This window comes from Schistocerca gregaria, chromosome 4, assembly GCF_023897955.1.
Source record: "Schistocerca gregaria isolate iqSchGreg1 chromosome 4, iqSchGreg1.2, whole genome shotgun sequence".
Taxonomy (NCBI): Eukaryota; Metazoa; Arthropoda; class Insecta; order Orthoptera; family Acrididae; genus Schistocerca; species Schistocerca gregaria.
In genome coordinates this window covers 471,965,684-471,988,224 of record NC_064923.1, presented here as the reverse complement: position 1 = coordinate 471,988,224, position 22,541 = coordinate 471,965,684, and the positions used below count along the sequence as shown (strand labels likewise).

Below are 22,541 nucleotides of genomic sequence, written 5' to 3'. Positions count from 1 at the left end.
CGTAGTTAGAAGTCGACAGGAACAAAACGATTTAACTGTCAATTTTATACTGTTGAACTTCACAATGTTTCGAGGTAAAATTTTCACAACTTTCATCAATATTACATTGTTAGAGTTTTAATATTCAAGGAAAATTTTGGACAAAATTTCTCGCGGCGTGCATACACTAGATTAAGTGGCTTTTATAGGCCTGTTTGAGGTTCTTTCCCGGCTAGAGGGACCAAAAATGCCCTACATCAAATTGTTCGTCTCGACTTCACATACACCACTGGGGTACCTTTTCACATTGTATAGGAAGATGGTTGTGATCCACGTCGGCAGTGGTTAGCTATCGCGGTTTTTCGTATTATATTACGCTTTGACCATGGCACTCTACCGCGATCACTGACGCAGTGTGTTTGCCTTGTGTTGCAGAGCCGGGTACGAGCGACGGCAGCAGCGTCGGCCCTGCAACCACCAACTCGCCCGTCAACAAGCGGAGGGTCTTCAGTGGGTGAGTACTGCTTCTCTTCTCTCTTCTCTCCTCTCCCTCTCCCTCTTCCTCTCCCTCTCCCTCTCCTCTCCTCTCCTCCAATACGTCCTCGATGTGTTGCGTTGTTGCACCTAGTAGGTTACAGCCGTTACAGCTACTTTCTTCGTGGTATTTCGTCCACAAAGCCAGTCGCTAATATTAATAACAAAGCCTAACCGAATAAGTTGAGTAATCAGTTAAGTAATTATCTTTCGAACGCACTGAGCACTGCTCTGGATCATTAGAGAGTTGGCTGTTCAATAACAAAGCGTATCAGATCACTGTCAAATGTCAATAAATAGTTTTTTTTAAATAATCAACTTGGAAGGGTCGTAAAGGAAAGAATCTTTAATATTCGGTCACGTAAGAATTTCGCTTGAGTTCACTTGCGTCAATGCGTTATTACAGAGTATGTTCCTCCCTGTCTGCTAGCGTGCTCTTATTAGCCCTGTCGCGTATTCTACAAGGTCACAAAGGGGGTACAGGGGAATTAACACGAAACGAGATCAGCGACATCTTGTCATGTTTCACCGTGCGAACGGACGCAGTCGCAGAGACTTGGCTAGTTTTCTGAATATGCGCAAAATTACGGTTGGGGATGTTATAAGATGATCTGAGAGGGAGTGTATAGAATCTGTCTTTCAAATCTAAATGATTGAGAAAGGCGAATAATCGTAAGACAGAGTAACCATAGTGCTCCATTAAGCGCACGAACAGTTGCACTCCAGGTGCTGCAAGTGACTGAATTTTGAAGATATTACAGCTTCAAGCTGTGAAGCCGTACGGCAAAAGAGTCAGCGGCTCTTCCGTTGTGCGGCAATTCGTTGCCGGTCGTCGTCGTAACCAATCGGGTGATGGTATACGGTAGCCACTGAGAATCGCTCGATCTCGTGATACCGGTTGTCACAAATATGTCACTGCTTTTTCCGAATATTTCACGATTGCCGAGATTTTGGTTAGGTAGAGACATATCTTATTAAGAAAGTCTAAGCCACAGATTTCATTTATTAGAAGAATTCATGTTTTCTGTTTTCAAATTTAACTCTTGTGTGAGATTTGTATGTGAAAATGAAGCACATTTTTCTAGAAACAATGAAGTGACAACCTGTGCAATGTGAAATTCTTCTTCTGTGGTACGCTGTCACTGTAACGTGGACATTACAAATTTAATTTAATTGCGTGCCACAAGAAAATAGCAGGAATCGTTCATACCCGTTATTTTGCTATTTTGCTTCTTATAGTTGATTAAGAGTGAATGACTTTTCACTAAATGAGGCAGAAGAGGAGGAATGTAGACACGTTGTACATTCACACATTAAACATTTCACAATACGTGTTGAAATGTATGTGTCGTAACTGTCTGCGATCGTGTCAAATGTATTGCTTCATGACAAATCGAAACTTCTTCCTGAACTGGAACTTAGAAACCGAATGGTTGCTTTTAAGCGACAAAGCTCGTAGGAAGTGAGCTATTCAGGCACACCCACCGTTTGATGCAAGTTTCAGTTTGCTAGCGCGTCTCTCCAGAAGTTCACTCGTACACTTTGCACTGTTACCCCTGTGAGGAACGTTTAGCCGCATACTCAAAGACAAGAATTCGGCCTGGATGCGCGATTGCCGGCCACTGTTGCCGAGCGGTTCTAGTTGCTTCAATCCGGAACCGCTCTGCTGCTACGGTAGCAGGTTCAAATCCTGCCTCGGGCATGGATGTGTGTGGTGTCTTAGGTTAGTTAGGTTTAAGTAGTTCTAAGTCCAGGGGACTGATGACCTCAGTTGTTAAGTCCCATAGTGCTTGCAGCCATTTGCATTTTTATTTTGATGCGCGATTCTGAAATCAGCTTTAATTTCTCAGGAAGGTGCAGTGCTATTCAGAGTGAAATAATATTCCGGAAACCCTTCTCCATACTACCCTCTTCCCCCGCGAGTGGTAGTCCACCAAGATACCTGGAGTTCAGGGGCTAGGAGTGTGATGAAGCATTCATACCTCGTATGAAGCATAATCGCGTAGCTCACATACTGAGAACGTTACCAGAGAAAGGCACACTTCTGTATTCTTGTCTAGGTTCCAAACATAGTTTTATTCGCCCAAGAAGTTTCAAAACAACACACAGCCCGCTGCAGAGTTCTGCACCAGGTCTGCCGGCCACGATACAAACGTTTCTCAACTTCTTAATATTAATCACCAGTAAAGCATTGTTGTCTGCTGTGTGGGTTCCTGCATTCTGTTGCAGTCAGTTGCTCTCCTTGCGAAAAATAGTGGAGGAAATTTTTGGTCTGACATTTTGTACAACTTTAACACAGCAAGCTGCACGAGAACTTCCTTTACCAAGCTTCCATTATGAAAACTTTCGTGGTTGTAAACCTGGCCAACGACAATGGCAGGACTCTCTTCCAGACCTTCCAAAACAAGAAAACTGTCAAATAAGTTGTGAAAACGATACCGGTTCCTAAATTGATGAACAATTTGAATCCTGTATTGTTGCTTCCTGTTGCCAGTTTCGAATAAAGCTTTCGTCGTCAGATGACTAAAGTAAAAAAATATGCAATAGCAAACTAGCATTTTGCCCCGTAACATGTTGAATGCAGTTCAGCCGAACATTTCCCTCCCCTTGCAGTACAAAATACGATACTGAGTCACTTTGTATTGGATTACCTGCTTTTAGCAGCACAGTTCTAAAATGTTTCAGTCTAATACGTGGGAACCCAGTTGCAGCGTACGTAGACGTGGATTTCCGCTGCTGCTGTTTTCAAACAATATCGGAAGTTTTCGGATTAGTTTTTCACGTCACGTCGCATGTATTTCCCGTGAAACAGCTGGTGGAGGAGGACATTAGTGTTTAACGTCCCGTCGACAACGAGGTCGTTAGAGACGGAGCGCAAGCTCGGGTGAGGGAAGGATGGGGAAGGAAATCGGCCGTGCCCTTTCAAAGGAACCATCCCGGCTATTGCCTGAAGCGATTTAGTGAAATCACGGAAAACCTAAATCAGGATGGCCGGAGACGGGATTGAACCGTCGTTCTCCCGAATGCGAGTCCAGTGTGCTAACCACTGCGCCACCTCGCTCGGTTGAAACAGCTGGGAGTCTCTATCTACATCTACATCTACATTTATACTCCGCAAGCCACCCGACGGTGTGTGGCGGAGGGTACTTTACGTGCCACTGTCATTACCTCCCTTTCCTGTTCCAGTCGCGTATGGTTCGCGGGAAGAACGGCTGTCGGTAAGCCTCCGTGCGCGCTCGAATATCTCTAATTTTACATTCGTGATGTCCTCGGGAGGTATAAGTAGGGGGAAGCAATATATTCGATACCTCATACAGAAACGCACTATATACAACGTAATTTCTTTAAAAGTTTCGCGCCGATTTTTTCCGCATTTTATATCTGTACGATGAAAAGTACCGGTCAAGAGTAATGTTAGAAAACTATTTAAAATTGAACTCCTGAAATATATACTAATTGGAGCTACTTTTGTCCGGCCGGGATGGCCGAGCGGCTCTAGCCGCTACAGACTGGATCCGCGCAACCGCTACGGTCGCAGGTTGGAATCCTGCCTCGGGCATGGATGTATGTGACGTCCTTAGGTCAGTTAGGTTTAAGTAATTCTAAGTTCTAGGGGCTGATGACCTTAGAAGTCCCATAGTGCTCAGAGCCTTTTGAACTGCTTTTATTGTGAAAAAACTGTTGACAAACCTGCACAGTCAGATTACGAAAAGAATGGAGACCGAGGAGAGTGGCTAGAGACCCGAGGCTGTGAATAAATACGATCCCACCTGTTGTCTTCCCCACTGCCCGCGCTTAGTCCTCTGGAGTTATAAGAAGCACTGGCGGTAGCTTTTTATCCCCCGCGCAAGCGCACAAGTAGCTGAGGGCGTGGCACACAGGCAGGCCGCTGCTGGAACAGGTTCTTAATGATGGCCACGTCCTGACTCGCAAATGCTCGTTTCTATTGATCTTGCCGTTGCGTTTCGTAATTTTCCTCGTCTTAAATAAAGAGGTCAACGCTGTTTCGTCATACAATTACATTCATCAAGAACCGTGGATGCCATGTGATGCAAAATATTTGTAAGACACAGCAGCAACCTGCCACAATTTGGTTTTGGTTCGCTTAATGTAAAACAGGAATTGCTGGTTTTTAAATTACAAAGCAATCTTCTGATGGCTCATTTTCTTGCGTCAAAACGACGGGACGTAGATTTACAAGTGTTTTGACTTACAATAAACAGAGAATAACAATTTCAAACGTGCAATAATGATGGTAAAAATCGGATATAGTGCAAATTACATAAGATGGTGACATGGGAGGTTTGTTTTCAGCGTCCTTATCCAGCGAATAACATTCACGTTGTCTTGCTGTTTTTAAAGTGACAACTAGCGGTCGTCAGTATTATCCTCTAGTTCTCGAGACGCACCATGTGCGTTGACTCATTCACATTAATAAAATATATACGAAGTCGCCACAGCCTATATGAGCTTCAAACACAGACACGTCGCGAAAATATGCACCTGTGTATCGCACCATCCATATTCTCTATTAGTGCTCATGTGCAGCTGATCAACAGGGTAGCGTCATCGTCGAATAGGAATGGGAGATCTTGTCCTTCGGACATCTCGATTGCCAGAATTGACTGCTGTGGGCTTTTTCTGCGCGGCTGCGTGAAGTCGTTAGCGTATGAAACAACGGAGCGACTGGGTGGTAGGATCCTAGGTGTTTATCTCAATCTACAACAGTAAACAAGGACATGCGACAGTGAGTGCACAAATTTTATGTGATATTGTAACACGTGAGTATTGCCAGTAGTCGGAACAGTTACTGTGAGCTTAAGTTGTTGCTGTGAATGTAAGTTGTTTACCTTAGTCGAAATCTAAATATTCCTTTCCGGCCATTAAGTACATACTTCAGTGTGTTCAGTTTATGATGCTTTACAGTATATTTTTTGTGACCACAAATGTTGGGACAGTCCTTAAATGAGGAAACGAAAAGCCTAAATGCAGGCAGATAAGTTCACACATCTCTAAATAAGGTGCTTAAAAATATTGACATACATCGCAACAGAAGGTAGTAGTGCTCAAAATAAAAACGGTCGTATGAACATACTTCCAGAAACATATACTCGTTGAGATTAGAACCAATCTGCCCCGTAACAGACATCTTTATAATGGCACTATAGGAGAAGCTCTGTGTTTTTACCGTTTACTATTACACATCCATGCGCACTTCTTCTCAAAAGATCACCAAGGAGTTCGCATACTCCTGACATACATCGTGAGTGCTGTGATGGGTGCGCGTTGTCGATTGGTGTTGTGAATTGGCTTCCACCTCCGCTCACTAAATTAACACCGAACAAGTAAAACAATGCACCTTGTAATTCTGAGCGAGTTGGCGGTCAGGGACGAAAGACGTACATTGTGATTGTGACTGGCCAGCGTTAATGTGATACACTTCGCCAGCATGTCGTACCAGTCCTACAGGGGTATCTTTCTCAAGATTCTATTAATTGTGTTCAACTGCTCTTAAACGTCGTTTGCCGCGTCTAAAAATATTACAGTGTCATCGGCAAATCTTAAAATTTTTAGTTCGGCTCCCCAAACTTTTAATTCCTTTCCCAAATTTCTCCTCGGTCACTTTACTCTGTGTACAGATTGCGATCCCCTCGCAAGTCCTACGACTCTTATACGAGAGGTGTTCAGTGATTAGTGCAATATATTTTTTATCGGCCGATTTCTGTTGAAAAAATGAAGTATTTTTTGTGGGACTTCGACTTCAGCATGATCGTCACCACAGACATGCAAACTACTGCTCCTTCTCCACGACAACGCAAGGCCTCACACAAGTCTACGGATCCGAGAAGGGCTTACAAAACTTCAGTGTACTGTTCTTCCACATTCAACCTACAGCCCGCATCTCGCACTTTCCGTCTTCCGTCTGTTTGTCGCAATGAAGAATGAATCCGCGCGAAGCAGTACACGGATGATGAGGCAGTTATTTATGCAGCAAGACGTCGGCTCCGACATTGATCAGTAGGGTAGTACTGTGCAGGCATACAGATCCTCCCAGTAAAGTGGCGGAAGGGTAACGCACTGAATGGAGATAATGTTGAAAAATAGAGTTTTGTAGCTAAAGTAGTGGGGAATAACATAGTGTATTGGACTCCTGAAAAAAACCAACCTGCTTTCAGAAATAAGCGTGTTGAATTACTTATTGGCCGGCCGGAGTGGCCGAGCGGTTCTATGCGCTACAGTCTGGAAGCGCGCTGCCGCAACGGTCGCAGGTTCGAATACTGCCTCGGGCATGGATGTGTGTGATGTCCTTAGGTTAGTTACGTTTAAGTAGTTCTAAGTTCTAGGGTACTGATGACCTCAGATGTTAAGACCCATAGTGTTCAGAGCCATTTGAGCCGCTCCTTATTGAATGACTCTCGTAGCTGCAGTCTGGTTTCCGCACAATGTGTAGATAACCCTTAGCTCCCCATATTTTATCCGTGCTACCTTCAGTGGATGCGAAACGCTTCGCTCGTGTCGCATCGTTTTTAGTTCCATTCCGAGCTGTTGGGGTCTGCATATTTTCAGCGTAATTGGCCCAGAAACGTGCCGAGCTTTACGCGACACGCCCGCATGTCGGCATACAGAGAGCAGTATGCAAATCGCGCTCGTTGCGTTGCGGTGCGAACTCGATTCGTTTGGGAAAACAGGGCGCCGGCGGGCTGTGCGGCCAGTATTTTTAACCCGGGGACAGCGGGCAGCCTAGGCAACCTCGGCGCCAGACTGCCGGCTGCGACGCCCGGCTCGCTGCGGGGGGCGTCCCTCGGCGCCACAGCTGCGCGCCCACCCTGCACCCGCCTGGCTGACTCACGCCTCAGCCGGCCACTGCCGCGAGCTGCCGCTCCCCTCCAGTCGCTGGTTCTGCCGGCTAAGGTTCCCCGTCCTCTGGGTGGATACACAGTCTCCTGGTGTACCTGCTGCGACCGGAAGGTCGAACAAGGAGACGGCACGACCGTGGGGTCGGGGATTTGTCCGAAATTTTGGGTGCTGAAAGAGGACGCCTAACACCTCACGTGAGGACGCGCTACCCGGAAAATCCCGGGAAACATCGATCCAAAGTTTCTTAAGTGCCTTATCAGTATAAAATGTTAGTCCATTGCCGAGCTGCCGTCTGGCCTAGAGGGCTCGGACTCTTACGCCAGTGGTCTTAGGTTCAATTCTTCCTCTGGCACTTTTTTTCTTTTGTTTCATTTTCTTTTGTTATTCCACCAATTATTCAGAAAGTTTCCCAAACCTCCTTTATCGTTAACAAATTAGTTACATTATGGAACAAAAATTATTTTCTTTTTGTCCAACAACACAATTCATGGCGCTGGGTTTTCCATTTTTCACTGTAAATTATATGAGGAGAAGCATTGGGTTTTTAGTCAGAATAACAAAGGCGATTGGGAAACATTCAGTTTTTATACATATAATAATTATAAACAAGAACCGCAGTGGTAATTCGTGTAAAAACAAACAAAGCAATAATTTTTGCGTCATCTTCCGCAGCACATAAAACCGGATTTTTTCAGTCACAGGGCGTTTGCAATAAATCTCTACAAAAACATGCCCCATTAACATTTACGAAAATGTTTTGAGTTTCTGATAATTTTGAGGCAAATCAGGCATATTGAATCATGGCTCGGAATGTTGGTGACGATAATTGATGGTGAATTATGGAATGAATTTTTATACAGTCTTCCCGGGAATTAATTTCACGATTCTCCTGTAACAATGCGCTGCAATTTTACAAGCAACAGAACGGAAAAAAATGTGCTGGAGGAGGAATCGAACCCGAGACCTCTGGCGTAAGGGTCTGAGCGCTAACCATGTAGGCCAGACGGCGGCTCGGCAATAGACTAACATTTTATACTCATAAGGTACCTAAGAAACTTTGGATTGATTTTTCCCGGGATTTTCCGAGTAGTGCGTCCTAATATTTTAAACACGTGAGGTATTAGGGGTCCTCTTTCACCACACAGAATTTCGGACAAATCCCGGACCTCACGGTCGTGCCGTCTCGTTATAAGCGTCACCTTCAGCCGTTGCGAAACTTCGCCACATATCTCCTGTCACATTTACTCTGAAAATTTCGATGGCCATGTGTCCTGTGGTAGGGAGCACGTGTATTGCATTCGAATAATTTAGGAAGTCTTCGGAAAAAATGTGAAATCCCAAAGAAGCAACATTGAAGATACAAAAATAGTTATGTATTTTCTGTCGTAGAGCATATGCAGCCATTAGAGTTGTAAAACTACCGTAGGCTACCGTTGATTATGAGAAGTAAGTGTAAACTACTGTAATGTTACTTGTAGCCTTGGTCAGTTAAGATAGTAACCGCATTACTTGGGTGATATGTGTGTTGCATATCTATCAGGAGTCACCTAATTTCGATCGCTTTGTTTGCGTAACGATCAGTGTCTTACTAGACTCCTAGACTCCCCTTGAAACTGGAAGGTCCAGAAACAGACTAAGGATATATAAAAGGTTGCATATCTACGGAACATTTTTGCTCTGCATAGTTATCTTCCTGCCTGTTACTTAAAAGTAAAAAATATTTATAGCAAAATTGAAACTCAGTGTTTAATTTGGGTTTTGTCAGAAAATCGTTGATTTCTAATTGAAACAGACTGTTCTTGTAGCAAAAATAAGAAAAGTACAGATTTACCATGTAGCGCTAGAAAACGCTATTTCCTCAAAAAAAAGGGTGAAATTTAAGAAAAAACGCAAAACAATAACATATCAAACATTGCTTTAATGCTTAATCGAGGTTACATAAAATATGTTTCTGTTACTCATGAACGACTTCCCCACCTACGGAAAATAGCAGGAAACTCTTGCCTTTGTTTGTGATGAAGAAAGTTCCATTGGGTACCAAAAAAGAAAAAACAAGAATAACTACACAGATTTTTATCTGTTTGTGCATGTAAACTGCACTTCCATTAAAAGTAATTGCGGTGGTTACATAGTAGCGCAGAATTTATGCGATTGAGTAACTTTTATTACTTTTGAAATGCAATTTATATTTTATTAGGCTATAAAATACACAGTGGACTAACACTGGGCGGTGTGCGGCTTCCAGTACGTCAAAAACAAACAGAAAACAAACACAAGTTGTCGGCTCCCAGTTTCTTTTGCATGCTTTCATTAATGTTTCTTTCCCTACGAATGCTACAAATACTACCGGTAATCCTATCAATTACTATGTCATTTATGTTCTCTACCAAAATTACCAAACCATAGTTTCGGTAGAGTACAACTCGTGCACCAATACAAGAAGTACGTAGTTGGGGAAAAAGAGACTGCGCAAAGCATTAAAGCTCTGCCAGAGATATAGTGATCAGAGATTCACCGTCACAGACTTGTTTATAGGGTACGATCCATAGTTTAGCTCACGTTAACACTGCCGGCTGTTGTACATAGGTCATGACACAGTTCAGTATCCGTAGGGTCAGCACATCTGGCAGCCATGCAGAGGGCTCGGCACCAATTTCCTGTACTGCTAGTGATTTGCCGTAGGTGGGAGGGCCAGGAACGGGATGCATTGACGCAGCTGAGGAATACTTGACTGCGAGATAGCGGCTCCGGTGTCTGGAAAGCTGGCAACAGCTTGGAGGCCCGTTTGCTGAGACCTTGCCCCTTCATACCGTCTCCAAATGGCGCCACTCGGCAGATTGTGATAAACTTTACCTGTGTAGTCTGCTTAGCTATTCTTCAGGTTACCCTCTGGGTTAGCTTCGGTGTATCGTTAATTTTCCATTTGCTGCATTATGAGTCACCTTCCTAAAATGCAGCTTGGATGCATCCGTAGTTTACACCCTTCATGTGTCTCTAAGTTGAATCCTTGATGTTTTCCTTTAAGTAATCATGGTACACCCACAGTGCACCTATACGATGCACTCTTGGGTAATTCCTAGGTTGCACCGTCTATGGAACCCTAACGCACCTTTGGTGTACCCATAAGTTACACTTTTGAAAGATTCTTAGGTTGCACCATCGGTATCTTCATAGAAGACGTCACAGGTACATTCATGGGACGACACAACGACCGATCACCGTCGCGTGCATTGTTGGCCTCACCGCAGAGTTGCACTTTCTCTTCAATGTGATTGCAATAAAAGTATCTTGGATGGTTCGGTATGAGTATACAATTTGTTTTGTAGCCGATTCTTGGACTGTATGTGCGCAGGTTACTGCCGACTGGGTCGGTTACAAAAAAGAGCAAAACTTAGAGCATCGGTTTCCTCGGGAGACGTGCTACACAGGGCGTGACATAAATCGGTCTTTTGGGAAGATGTAAATGGCAGTGAGAAGAAGGGGGAGAAAGGAATCACGAAAGTGGTAAACATCCTTGCTACAGGGTCCTCACATACGCTTTTCGCCATGTTTGATCTATTGACACATTTGTGAAAGGGAAATGCCGAAATGGTTCCTTTGAGAAGCACACGACTCGTTTCCTTCTCAGTCCTACTCAAGCTGAAAGGTTCCATGTCTAATAACCACCTCGAGGCTGGTACCTTAAACCATAGTGTTCTACCTTCCGTGACTAATTTAGCACCGTCTCGCAGGACGAAGCGAGGCTGGCGGCCCTTATTCGTGATGTGTAGTAGGGTGGTCAGAAACAGTCTGAAAACCTTGCACGGGTGTTGCAGGGTAATTTGTTCTGGGAACTAATTGTTAAGAAAAAAAATTCACTACGTTGCGTCGTTTCCAAGTTAATTAGCAGTGAAGTCAGGCAATCAGCTCATTGCGCACTCTAATTCAAGGCGCCAGCCAGAGACGGTGCCGCCAAACGTGTTATTCCTGTGGTTTCCTAAAATCGAACAAGAGAGCGATGCAAGTATTGGACACGTGACGGCAATGAGGATCGAACTCCAGCCAAATGCTGAGCAGTGTCTTGCGCTGACGTCGACACTATGAGAACAATCTATCTACATTAAATTTAATGCAGTTGCGAATATAGCCAACCATCAACTGCGTAATGGAATGACGACAATGAAAATTCGGGCCGAACCGGGACTCGAACCCGAGCTTCCCCCTCATCGCAAGCGGTCGCCTTACAATTAGGCTATCCGAGCAAGACTTACGGCCAGTCCCGAACTTCCATATGTTGTCAACATGTATCTAGAACTAGCAGTCGCACATTCATTACATATATATTCCTTTACGTGCATACATGTCGTAAGAACTTTGCATCGTACTTCTTAATAACAAAGGCACCGCAGAATCGTATCGTAAACAGTGGTTCAAATGGCTCTGAGCACTATGGGAGGTCATTAGTCCCCTAGAACTTAGAACCACTTAAACCTAACTAACCCAAGGACATCACACACATCCATGCCAGAGGCAGGATTCGAACCTGCGACCGTAGCGGTCGCGCGGTTCCAGACTGCAGCGCCTAGAACCGCTCGGCCACGCCGGCCGACAATCGTATCGTAAATGTCGTACTAATTGTACCTAGCGGGCCGCTTGAATTTACGCGCGCAACGACCTTATTGGATTTTTTTTTTCTCAGCACAACCTACCCTGCGACACCCTTGCCAGCTTTTCAGACTGTTTGTGAGCACTCTGTGTATTTAGCAGTACATAGAAATAATCCAGGTCCGTCAAGAAATGTTTTGGAGGAGGTTTACGTAGTACTATGCCACGTGATTTGTCTCACGCATCACACCCAGCGCTAACTCTGACCGCGACCGCAGAGAGACTTCGTATCGTCACTGAGACTCTTTGGACAGGATGAAAAGGAATGGGAAGTTTCCATCCTTTCTCTAGAAAATTGCCCATTTTAAAAGACGATTTAGGCGCTTGAGCCTTAAAGCCTAACAGACAAACACGTGCTCGATGCACGACAGCTGTACAAAACAAAGTCGCCAGTACGTAGCGAAATTCCGAAGTAATCCACGATCGCGAAAAAGAAGTGCCTCCGGGGCTGTGGTGTCTGCGCGCGACCGGCCACTTTCCAGTAAATATACGGATGAGATGTTTTGCTGGCGTAGCGTCGTGGCGGGTGTCGGTTCGTAAAGCAGCAGCCTGTCACAGTTAATTCGGGCGGTACGGCGCGGCGCGGTCTAATCTGGGCGGCGCGCGGTCCCAGGGCGTCCCGGCATACCTGCAGGGCGGCCCTCGCCTCGCTTTATTCCTCGCGAAAGCTGGACCCGCGCGCGCCTTTGTGACGCTGCCGCGTTTATAAACGACGCCGCGGCTGGAGGGGCGGGTTGCGGGTTGCCGGCCAAACAGGCGCGCGGCACCCGCTGCCCGACAGTCGGACGCCCCGTCCCGGCCGGTGCGGTAGCGCGTAAATCGCTGCCGGGTCGCGTCCCAGGCGTAAATAAAGTGCTGTGGCGCGTGCTCAGTGTTACCAACACCCACTGTGTCTCCCGAGTGGCTCATCATTACTCGACCTAAAGGTCGTTTCGTTTGGAAATCTGTGCCAGATTTTGTCCGGAGGATCGGTTTTACGTGCTTGTTTTGAGTGACACCCTCGTACAGCAAGTGGAAGCAGGTACAGCTACTCCCATGTTCTTCTCTGCTGTAGACTTCGGTGCGCCGTGTCTGTCAGGAGGTATGTGGTACCATACGTGTCTGCCCGTCTGTAGTTCCATTAACCTCTTACAGACAAGCAGAGAAAGAGAAGTGATTCCACATTTGCGATTTAAATTGAGCTTTTCTTCTCAGTCTTTATGTGCCTTGACAGTTGCCAACGGTGTAAGTGGCTCTGAGCACTATGGGACTTAACATATGTGGTCATCAGTCCCCTAGAACTTAGAACTACTTAAACCTAACTAACCTAAGGACATCACACACATCCATGTCCGAGGCAGGATTCGGACCTGCAACCATAGCAGTCCCGCGGTTCCGGACTGAGCGCCTAGAACCGCTAGACCACCGCGGCCGGCAACGGTGTAAGTTAACCACCTTCTCTCCTTACCACGTATCAGGTTCTTGCATAAGTTCGCAGCGTTTCAATTGTGCATGTTGGTATTCCGGTTGTATGGGTTTATTTATCGAATCTAGTTTTTCATTTGTTGTTCTCTGTTGCTATCTGATTTACACACTGTCATTTGGAGATAGTGAGTGGAGCTGTGGACGCTAGAATATACAGTGCCAAGTAGAGAAATCGGAACCTTTCCGACATATTCTTCTGTTTAAGTTGAATAGAGTGACAGCAGGACAGGCAGCCGGAAATGTTGTCGCCGAGTATGGGGATAGTGTCCTTGGACAGAACACGTCAAGAAAATGGGTTTCTCGTTCTGAGGAGGATCGTTTCGACATCGTGACTCTCCACGTTCGGGGAGACCCTCGGAGTTTGATGAACATCGTTTAGAGGCGTTAAATCGCAATGATCAGTGTCACTGTGCTCGGGTACTGGAAGATGCGATGAACTGCCGTCACTCCACTATCGTGTGACAATTGCATGCAGCGAGAAAGGTTCAAAAATCGGATATGTGGCTACCGCATTGTCCAAGTCGAAATCACAAAAATCAGCGGGTGGCCATATGTGCATCTGCTTGCTCGTCATCAGTTGGCTCGTCAACAACAACAACGATTCGTGTCCTGCATCGTTACAGGTGACAAGAAATTGTGTCTTCAAGCTAACATAAGGAAAAGAAAGGAGTGGCTGAGGCCAGACTAAGGAGCAACTCCCAGTACAAATACGTGCCCGCGTCCACAAAAGATAATGATACGCATCTACTGGGACGGCGACGGTGTGGTGCCCTACGAATTGCTTCCTCGAGGTAGAACCGTCACTGCTGACATTTTTTGTCAACAACTGTGACGTCTTGCAGTGTCAACCGGTTCCGAAATTCGGTTTGGTCTTCTGCCAGTTGTGTCGAATGTATATTCGCTCTGGTTGCGGGTATTCAGTCGTAAGTTACAGTCGCGTTGATCGTTGGCACTGCGGCATTTATTGTCGTGAAGAGCTGACAAAAAAAAAAAAAAAAAAAAAAAAAAATGGAGCGCTGACACTCTTAAGTTCGTGCGCAGTGAGCTATTCGACAGTGTTTTCGCACACGCAGTTCATAGAACGTATATTAGGCAAAGTAGACGTTCCCTCAAATTATGAATTAAAGAAGACTATTGGAACGCTGGTTCGTGAGAGTGTAGGACTGCCATTGTGAATGGTATATTTCGAGCAAGTGTCGAAGTTATGACATACAACAGTCAAGAGAGCGTTAGTGAAAAACGGTAGCAGAGAAAAACTTGTGCTTGATCTTGGGGATGAAGCGAGCTGTAACAGAATGGCCTTAAAGCATCGTAGAGCTGTTGCAATAAATGTAATGTCAACCACAACTAGCGACAATCACTGTACAAGGTTTGCTCTACAGTCTCAACTTCGTTTAGTCACCATCAAAGACGCATTAGTACAGGGTAGGTGTTGCCGAGACCATGTGACATGAACCAATGACAACTGGGGGAAAGTAAAGTGGTCCAGAGTGTCATGCTGCAACTCGATTATCAGCAGATGAAGCTCATATGTTGTGAAGGCTAGGAACAGGTCATGTGTTGAACTGTGTAATTCCTGATGTTAAACATGCTACCTGATTGCCGGAGCTACAGTTACGTGGGCAGAGAGTCCTGGACATACATTCCCCCCCTCCTTCTCCACCACCCCCGGTCGCACTCTTTGATGGAAATGACAGCTGCAATGCATGACTGCTGATGCTGCAGCCAAACGTGGCCCAACGCCGTATTAACCGTCTTAATGGACAGAATGCATCAATTTTTATCAGACCGGCCGAAACAGCAGATTTTAGCAGTATAGCGATTTTCTGCGTTCACTTATGCACTCTTCCTCTGAAAATAATTCCCGTTGTTACGGTATCTCAATAACGTACACACGGAATTGTTGCTAAAACTTTCGCTGTGTTGAAGCCCTATTTAATACTAGATACTTCTCGAAATTTACATTTAAACCGAGATGGTTCGTCGCGGGTACTGTAATCATAATTAATGCTGTTGATAATTATTTCTGAACACCTTTAACCAGTTCAGATTTACTTTGCGTGAGCCTACATACCCTCCTAATAACAAAGGGAAGAAAGTGTTATTTCGATCTTGGATAATCAGAAATTGAAAGAGGATACAACAGGTTGAGATACTGTTACACATACGCTGCAGCTTGCTATAAAGGAAGATAACGCTTTCTCGGGAAGCGTTCGTATTCAACGGATGTTTGCATATAATGTTCATACTAAGAAAGTTACCCTAACATAAAATGAAAATATCCCTGTCACATTGTCTCTACAATATTGTATATACCAGTCACTGCCCCTGTTCTAGCCGTGTTAACCTTTCATTGAAACTACTAAAAACCTAGCAGTATTACTCAGTAATCATCCTTTTATCTGATTACTTAATTATGTTCACCGATGCAGCAGTCTGTACATGAGTGATTATCCATGTTTTAGCTTCAGCTGTTGAGTGGTGTACGCATTGAGTCTTCATTATAATAGAGCCTAAATACTGTAGAGATCAAAATGTGCCGTGTCCGGTGAAGATTGTCAGTGTGTTGCATTATGTTTCTGCAATGTAAGCCTCACAAGACGATTCTTCAACTACCGAGATCAATGCCATTATGTTGCGAGCGTCACATGTTGGTGTGATGCGCTGTGGATGTTGAGAACTCCATCATTTACCCTCAATAAAATAGAGCATAACTTATGTAGCAGGAATATACACCAAACCGTTCTTGACCCAGTGGCTGTAGCCAACAAAAGATATCACCATGCGAATATTAACTCATTTCCTTCTGTCACTGCTGTTCTGAATTTGAAAAGATCAGTGAATTAAGAAACTAACCCAGTGGTTATTTGAGGGGAATATACCTTCTTTTGTTTTCGTTCGTGTCATTACCTCCGCGTGTGAAAAATCAGTGACGTAGGTAACAGATTTGAGTGCTTTCAAGTAAGGTTTCCTTTTTATAGCTTCTCGTGTAAACTAGATACTGTAAATAAATAGTGCAAAGACGAGTCGCTGTTATTTGTTCAGCAAAAAAGTGACGACGCCCGAAGCTGGGAGGCTCTAAAATGCAGACTCACAGTAGCAAGAAAGGCATTTCTGGAGAAAAGAGAAATTTGGTAACATCGAATAGAAATTGAAATGTTAGGAAGTCATTTCTGAAGGTATTTGTTTGGACGCCAGCGTTGCGCGGTAGTGAAACGTGAGTGATAAGCAGTTCAGACAAGAAGAGAATTCAAGTTTTTGAGTTACGGTGCTGCAGGAGAATGCTGGAGGACAGGTAGATGGATCGGGTAATGAATGAAGAGGTATTTATTGAACCGAATTGGAGAAAAGAAAAATTTGAGGTACAGCTTGACTAAAAGAACCGATTGGTTGACAAGTCACATTCTGAGGCATCAAGGAATCGCCAGTTTGATGATGGAGGGAAAAGTGGGAGGAATAAATTGGAAATTTGTGGTAAGGTCTTATGGGACCAAAGTGCTGAGGTCATCGGTCCCTAAGCTTACACACCACTTAATCTAACTTACGCTAAGGACAACACACACACACCCATGCCCGAGGGAGGACTTCGAACCTCCGACGGGGGTAACCGCGGAGGAATAAAAATTTCAGAGGCGGACCCAGACTAGAACACAGCGGATTGAAATGGAAGGAGGTGCAGTAGTTATGCAGAGGTGGAGAGACTTGCGTAAGGTAGACTAGCTTGGAGGGTTTCACCAAACCAGTCTTCGGACTGAAGACCGCAGTAACGACGACGGTGCAAGTAAGATGGGTGCGAGGCATTGTTGTGTTGCGTCCGGGATGACTTGCTGAATCGACGGTGTGTTGGAAAGGGAAAGCTGACTCGTAGCCCACTGCGGCAGAGGGGAAAGCTGCCTGCGAGAAGAAGACTGTAGCTCTTTGCCTTATATGTCACCGTCTAGACGTGGACTCGCGTGCAGGGCTGACTTCATTGTGCCTGTCTGAACGTTCTACTTTTCATTTACATTGGTAGAAGGAAGAGTTGAAGACTTTCCTCACGGGAACAAAGAGATTTATAGTCACTCTTTCAACTTTATTGAGGAAAAAAAATGGATTATCCAACGTTTCCAACCTGCTACTTCTGCCTTGCAGTATTCTCATAGAAACTCGATTGTGTATAGTAACGAGTTGGAGAAATGATTGTTTATTGCAGCCATCAGGTTTGTTCACTCATCCAGTCCCCAGTACTTGATATCTTACAAATTATAGTGAGCATCACTTATTTTAGTAACTATAGGACATAAGTAATGAGAGACAGACACACACACGTACCGCATGTTTATCGTAAGATTAGTCATCTGCATTTTCTCTGCTGTTCCAGTAGATTTGTAACTGGTATGAGTCCAGACAAATGCTGCTCATTATGTCTTTTATGCGACGCCCACTGTCGACGGAAAGCTTCTGTTTGTTTCCCGTTACAAACGAAATGATTTATAAAGCGTAATTTTACGTGGCCGTTAGATAGAGTGGTCCCCAAATGACTCTACTGCTGAATTCGTTTTGTCGCTATGTCGTAACAGGAACAGTAAAACACGAAGAACAACGAGTAGTGCAGCAGTGATAGCAGCGTCCTCACCCCAGCGTACTGCTACAATCACGCAGCGGCGCTGCTCAGTCGCTGCTGGAATACCGGTTATTAACCGTCTTTTACTGTGCTTATACGAATATCGCAATAGAATAATCAGGGACGTCTGTTAGAATGGGCACGAAAATTCCTCTTTACAAATGATTTTGTGTGTAACGGAGAACAAACCAACGATTTCCGTCGACAGTGGTCGTAATATGAAAGACATGATGAGCAGTATTTGTTTGGGCTGACTCCAGCTACACGCTGCAAAAACGAAGTTGCGGATATCTGGCGAAACATTAGAAAAAATGCACCTGACAACTCTTACGTGGGACACTCTATATATGTACCCCTGACTGATTCAAAGTTTTTGCATTTAACATCATGGGGAATAAATTTCTGTTAGAGACAAAACGTATGCAGATGCTTCCTGCCGACGCTGTGCATCTTTTTATGCCGATAAGGCTCGTGAGAGCCGACAGAATGTAGCCAGTACAGTGGCGTGCTTATGCCTTGTGTGTTGCTACAGTCCAGTTACCTTCTCCGTATGAAATGGGACAGGTCCAGCAAAATTACATTTCCGGATTCGTTTCTATAATATATTTACATGCTTGTAGGCACTCAATCTTAAGGTTTTCTGGCTGAGATTCACTCTATCAACTTTTTGCTGTAGGTAGTATGTGGCACACGTGGTTAGCAGACCCGGCTTCGGTGAAATCAAGTGATCCCAGGTCCGGAACGCAATAAAACATCGTCGAGAGACACGTCAGCGAACATTTTATATTAACAAAAGTTGTTCGCCACGACGTAATCTATCATCACTAGACGTTGAACCAATCTATCATCACTAGACGTTGAAACAATCATATGATCGAGTTCTTAGAAAAAAGGTATAAATATCTCAAGTTAATTACCTCGTAATTTGTCCAACCGCTAGAAATCTAAATATTAGTTTATATATGGGCAAATCTTGTTTTGCAAGTAGAGTCTCGATCCTACTGTCACTTGGTGTCGGAGTGGCACTGGAAGAAGTGAAGCTGTCAGTAGTGGTTGTGAGTCCTGCGCGGACAGCTCGGTCGGTAAAGGCCCTGTCCTTGATATGGAAGGTCCGAGGTTCGAATCCGAACTGGAGCATCCATTTTCGTATCATGCTGTGTGCATAACAATTTGTCTATTATCTCACAACGGAACTCTTCAGACCCCCACTCTCAGTTCTGTTACCGCGTTATCAGGTATTGTCAAACGCAAAAGTATTCAACACACAGTCAGAGAGTACTCTTTGCAGCGATCCGTTTCGGGATGACTGGGTTAATCGCCATGAAGAGGACCGCTGAAAACGCAGCATTTATAGTTGTCTTAGTGTTTTCTAATGATTCGGCCTAACATCCAAAATGATACCTTTCCAATTGCCCAGTCAATTACATTTGTACCTGTAAACTTCAAAAATAAAGACGTCTTGTTGGAAAATGTCCAACATATGCCATTAAACAACAGCACAATCCAAGTTTTTCCGTGTCAATAATAAAGAGCAGTAAGCATTATAGTTTACGCGAAGAAAGCCATGCTCTTGAGAAATGTCCTTAAGCATTCAATTGCATTGCAGCTAAGCTCTTACAGACTCATTTTAGACTTCCCGGATTTAATCAGTAAGAATATTTCACGTGTCTGCATTTTTTGGAAAAACTTAAATTATGAACTATGGCGTAAGGCGCATCTGGAGCTCGCCGCAGGCAGCGTGCCGTTGTTAAGGGCGCCATGCCAGCTGATCCCAAACATAAATAGCTCTCCCTGACAGCGCGAATCGTGTAGCGCAAGCACAATCCGTTTTCTCTCTCTCTCTCTCTCTCTCTCTCTCTCTCTCTCTCCCTCCCTCCCTCCCCCTATCTCCTTCTCTCCCTCTCTCTGTCTCTATCTCTCCCTCCCTCTCTCCTCTCTCCTTCGCACACACACACACACACACACACACACACACGTCCCCTCCTCGTCCACAACTTTTCCTCTATTTCCCCTATCCATTAGTCCCCTCCCTTCTCTCTTTTGCATTTGCTTAGCCGTGCATACAAAGATGGCAACAGTACCACGTCTTGAAGACACCAACTACAAGTTACGTGTAATTTGAGGCCATTCTTACTATTTACTTTGTTGGAACTGTAACGTCGCTGTTTCCATCGTCGTCAGTACAGAGAAACTTACACATCCTTGAAGTTTTTATGTCGTAATAACTATTTACATCTATATACCACGTAATGGTTTACTGGCATGTCGTTTCCCACCTCAATCGCTGTGCATCCCGCGCAAATCCTACTTCGTAGGCTCATTTTATGTGAATGGTGACATTATGGCTGCCATTGCTTTACGACATCGTGTGTCAAAATGATCACGGAAAGTACAATTTTGTTTGTAACAACTTTTTCTCGAACAAAATTTACCAAAGATATGAAACATCTGTACATACAGTATATAGGGTGTTTGAAAAAAGTTCACATATTCTTACAGGAGGTAGCATTCGTGAAAATAGAAGAAAAGTCCCGATAATGATATGTGCTAAAACCGGTAGCTGTTGAGATGTCTCGCATCCCACGGCCGGTTTCTCGAGTTCGATTCCCGGCGGTGTCAGGGATTTTCTCTGCCTCGTGATGACTGGGTGTTGTGTGATGTCCTTAGGTTAGTTAGGTTTAAGTGGTTCTAAGTTCTAGGGGACTGATGACCATAGATGTTAAGTCCCATAGTGCTCAGAGCCATTTGAACCATTTGTTGAGATGTGGGTCAATATATACTCTTAATCCCATGTGTCTATTACGTAGCAGACATTATAGAAATTGCCGTATAAAGTTACCACACATCTCACACATTCTTCACCCCTTTTTCGCAGTAAACCACTCACTCTTACGCATTTATCGCCATATGGACGTCGTCGCAATCTCCAGTAAAGTCTGGACATTTTGGAGAGGTTAGGCGTACATCAATGTCTTTGAATGGTCCGATAGCGAGAAATCCAACGGATTTGGGTCCAGTAAACGGGAGAGTCATGCTACGGGGTCTTCTCGACCAATCCATCGCCCATGAAACGTTGTGGGCAGGTACTGTCGTACGACCCGTAAAAATGGAGTAGTACCCCGCCGTGCATAAACCACATTCGCTGTCTATCTGTACGTCCAACGTCCTCCAATAGCGCTTGTAATTCATTGCGCAGAAATCGATAGTACAGAGCGACTGTTACTCTTGTATGGTAAACTGTGTCGTCTTGTGAGGCCGTCACCTACGATTTGTGCCCATACATTGGTACTGAAGCGCTCCTGATCCCTCACCTCCACGATTGCTTGAGGATTTGTATCTACCCACACGTGTATATTGTCGTAACGCACAATGACTTGCAACAGAAAGGCGGCCTACACCACCGAATACTACACAAGTATGAATGGGAATTTGATTTACGTCCTGATCTCCTTCTCCCCCCTTTGTCTGTCCATCTCATCTCCCCTCTCGCTGTTTACCTCCTCCTCCTCCTCCTCCTCCTCCCTCTCTCTCCGTCTATCGACTCCTACCCACTCTCTGTGTCCAGGCCCTCCTTTCCTTATCTTCTCCACCATCTCCTTCCCCGTCTCGCTGACCTTCAGCCTTGGTTATTTGTGTAACCAGCTAAATCTTGATTGGGGATTGAAGTCGCTTAAAATAAATTCATAAATTGGCTGGGATCGTTGGTATACGGAGTGAGAGAGACCTCTCTTGCTGCTGGATCTGTGAGGACAGTATTTCACATAGTTGTAATGTGCAAATAGGTAGGGTTACAAAGTTTCTGATGATTCAAATTCCTGATCATTAGCCCAAAAGCCATAAATACAACTTTCCTATTTTTTGTTAAAACCGTCTACCAAGAAGTAAAGAAATCAGCGCATAGCTGTGTATCAAATTTTTACGATAAGAAGCAATGCATGAGGGAGAAACAATTTGATGGTTTAAATATCCTGCTATCGAAGTTAAAAATGACTTCGAGAAAGATAACAAACTGTAAATCGATCAAGAATTTTTCAGAGATTTTAACTAATAACTTTCCCTATTATGTAATATACATATATTTATATATCATATATATTTTAAAAAAATTGGTTTATGTCTGTCTGAGTGTTCATTGTGTAGAAATTTGAAGCGAATAGGTGCTGTCAGCTTTGGTCGCGAGAATATACGGTCGCAAGAAGACCGGTCTCCGGACGGCCACGTGGCGCTACTGAGAAGAGACCGTTGTGATCGGCGCATGGCTGTAGAGCTTCGTACTGCATCTGCAGCAACAATTTTAGCAGCATTTGGCACCACAGTGACACAACGAACTGTTACAAATAGATTACTTCAAGGACATCTTCAAGCCAGACAACCCTTAGCGTGCTTTCCACTGACCCCGAACCACCGCCATTTGCGACTTCAGTAGTGTCAAGCGAGAGTTCATTGGAGGGCAGGTTGG

At 44.6% G+C, this 22,541-nt stretch overlaps 1 protein-coding gene across 10 annotated transcripts in view; it reads left to right on the top strand.

Moving 5' to 3' along the window:
* The window catches only part of LOC126267309 (kalirin), a 2,010,890-nt gene that overhangs the window by 1,847,100 nt on the left and 141,249 nt on the right, over window positions 1-22,541 (top strand). For all 10 annotated transcript variants that reach the window (XM_049972405.1, XM_049972404.1, XM_049972401.1 and 7 more), the window contains one exon: window positions 415-493. In XM_049972405.1, the coding sequence (XP_049828362.1) occupies window positions 415-493 (79 nt within the window). The remainder of the gene's footprint in view (window positions 1-414; window positions 494-22,541) is intronic.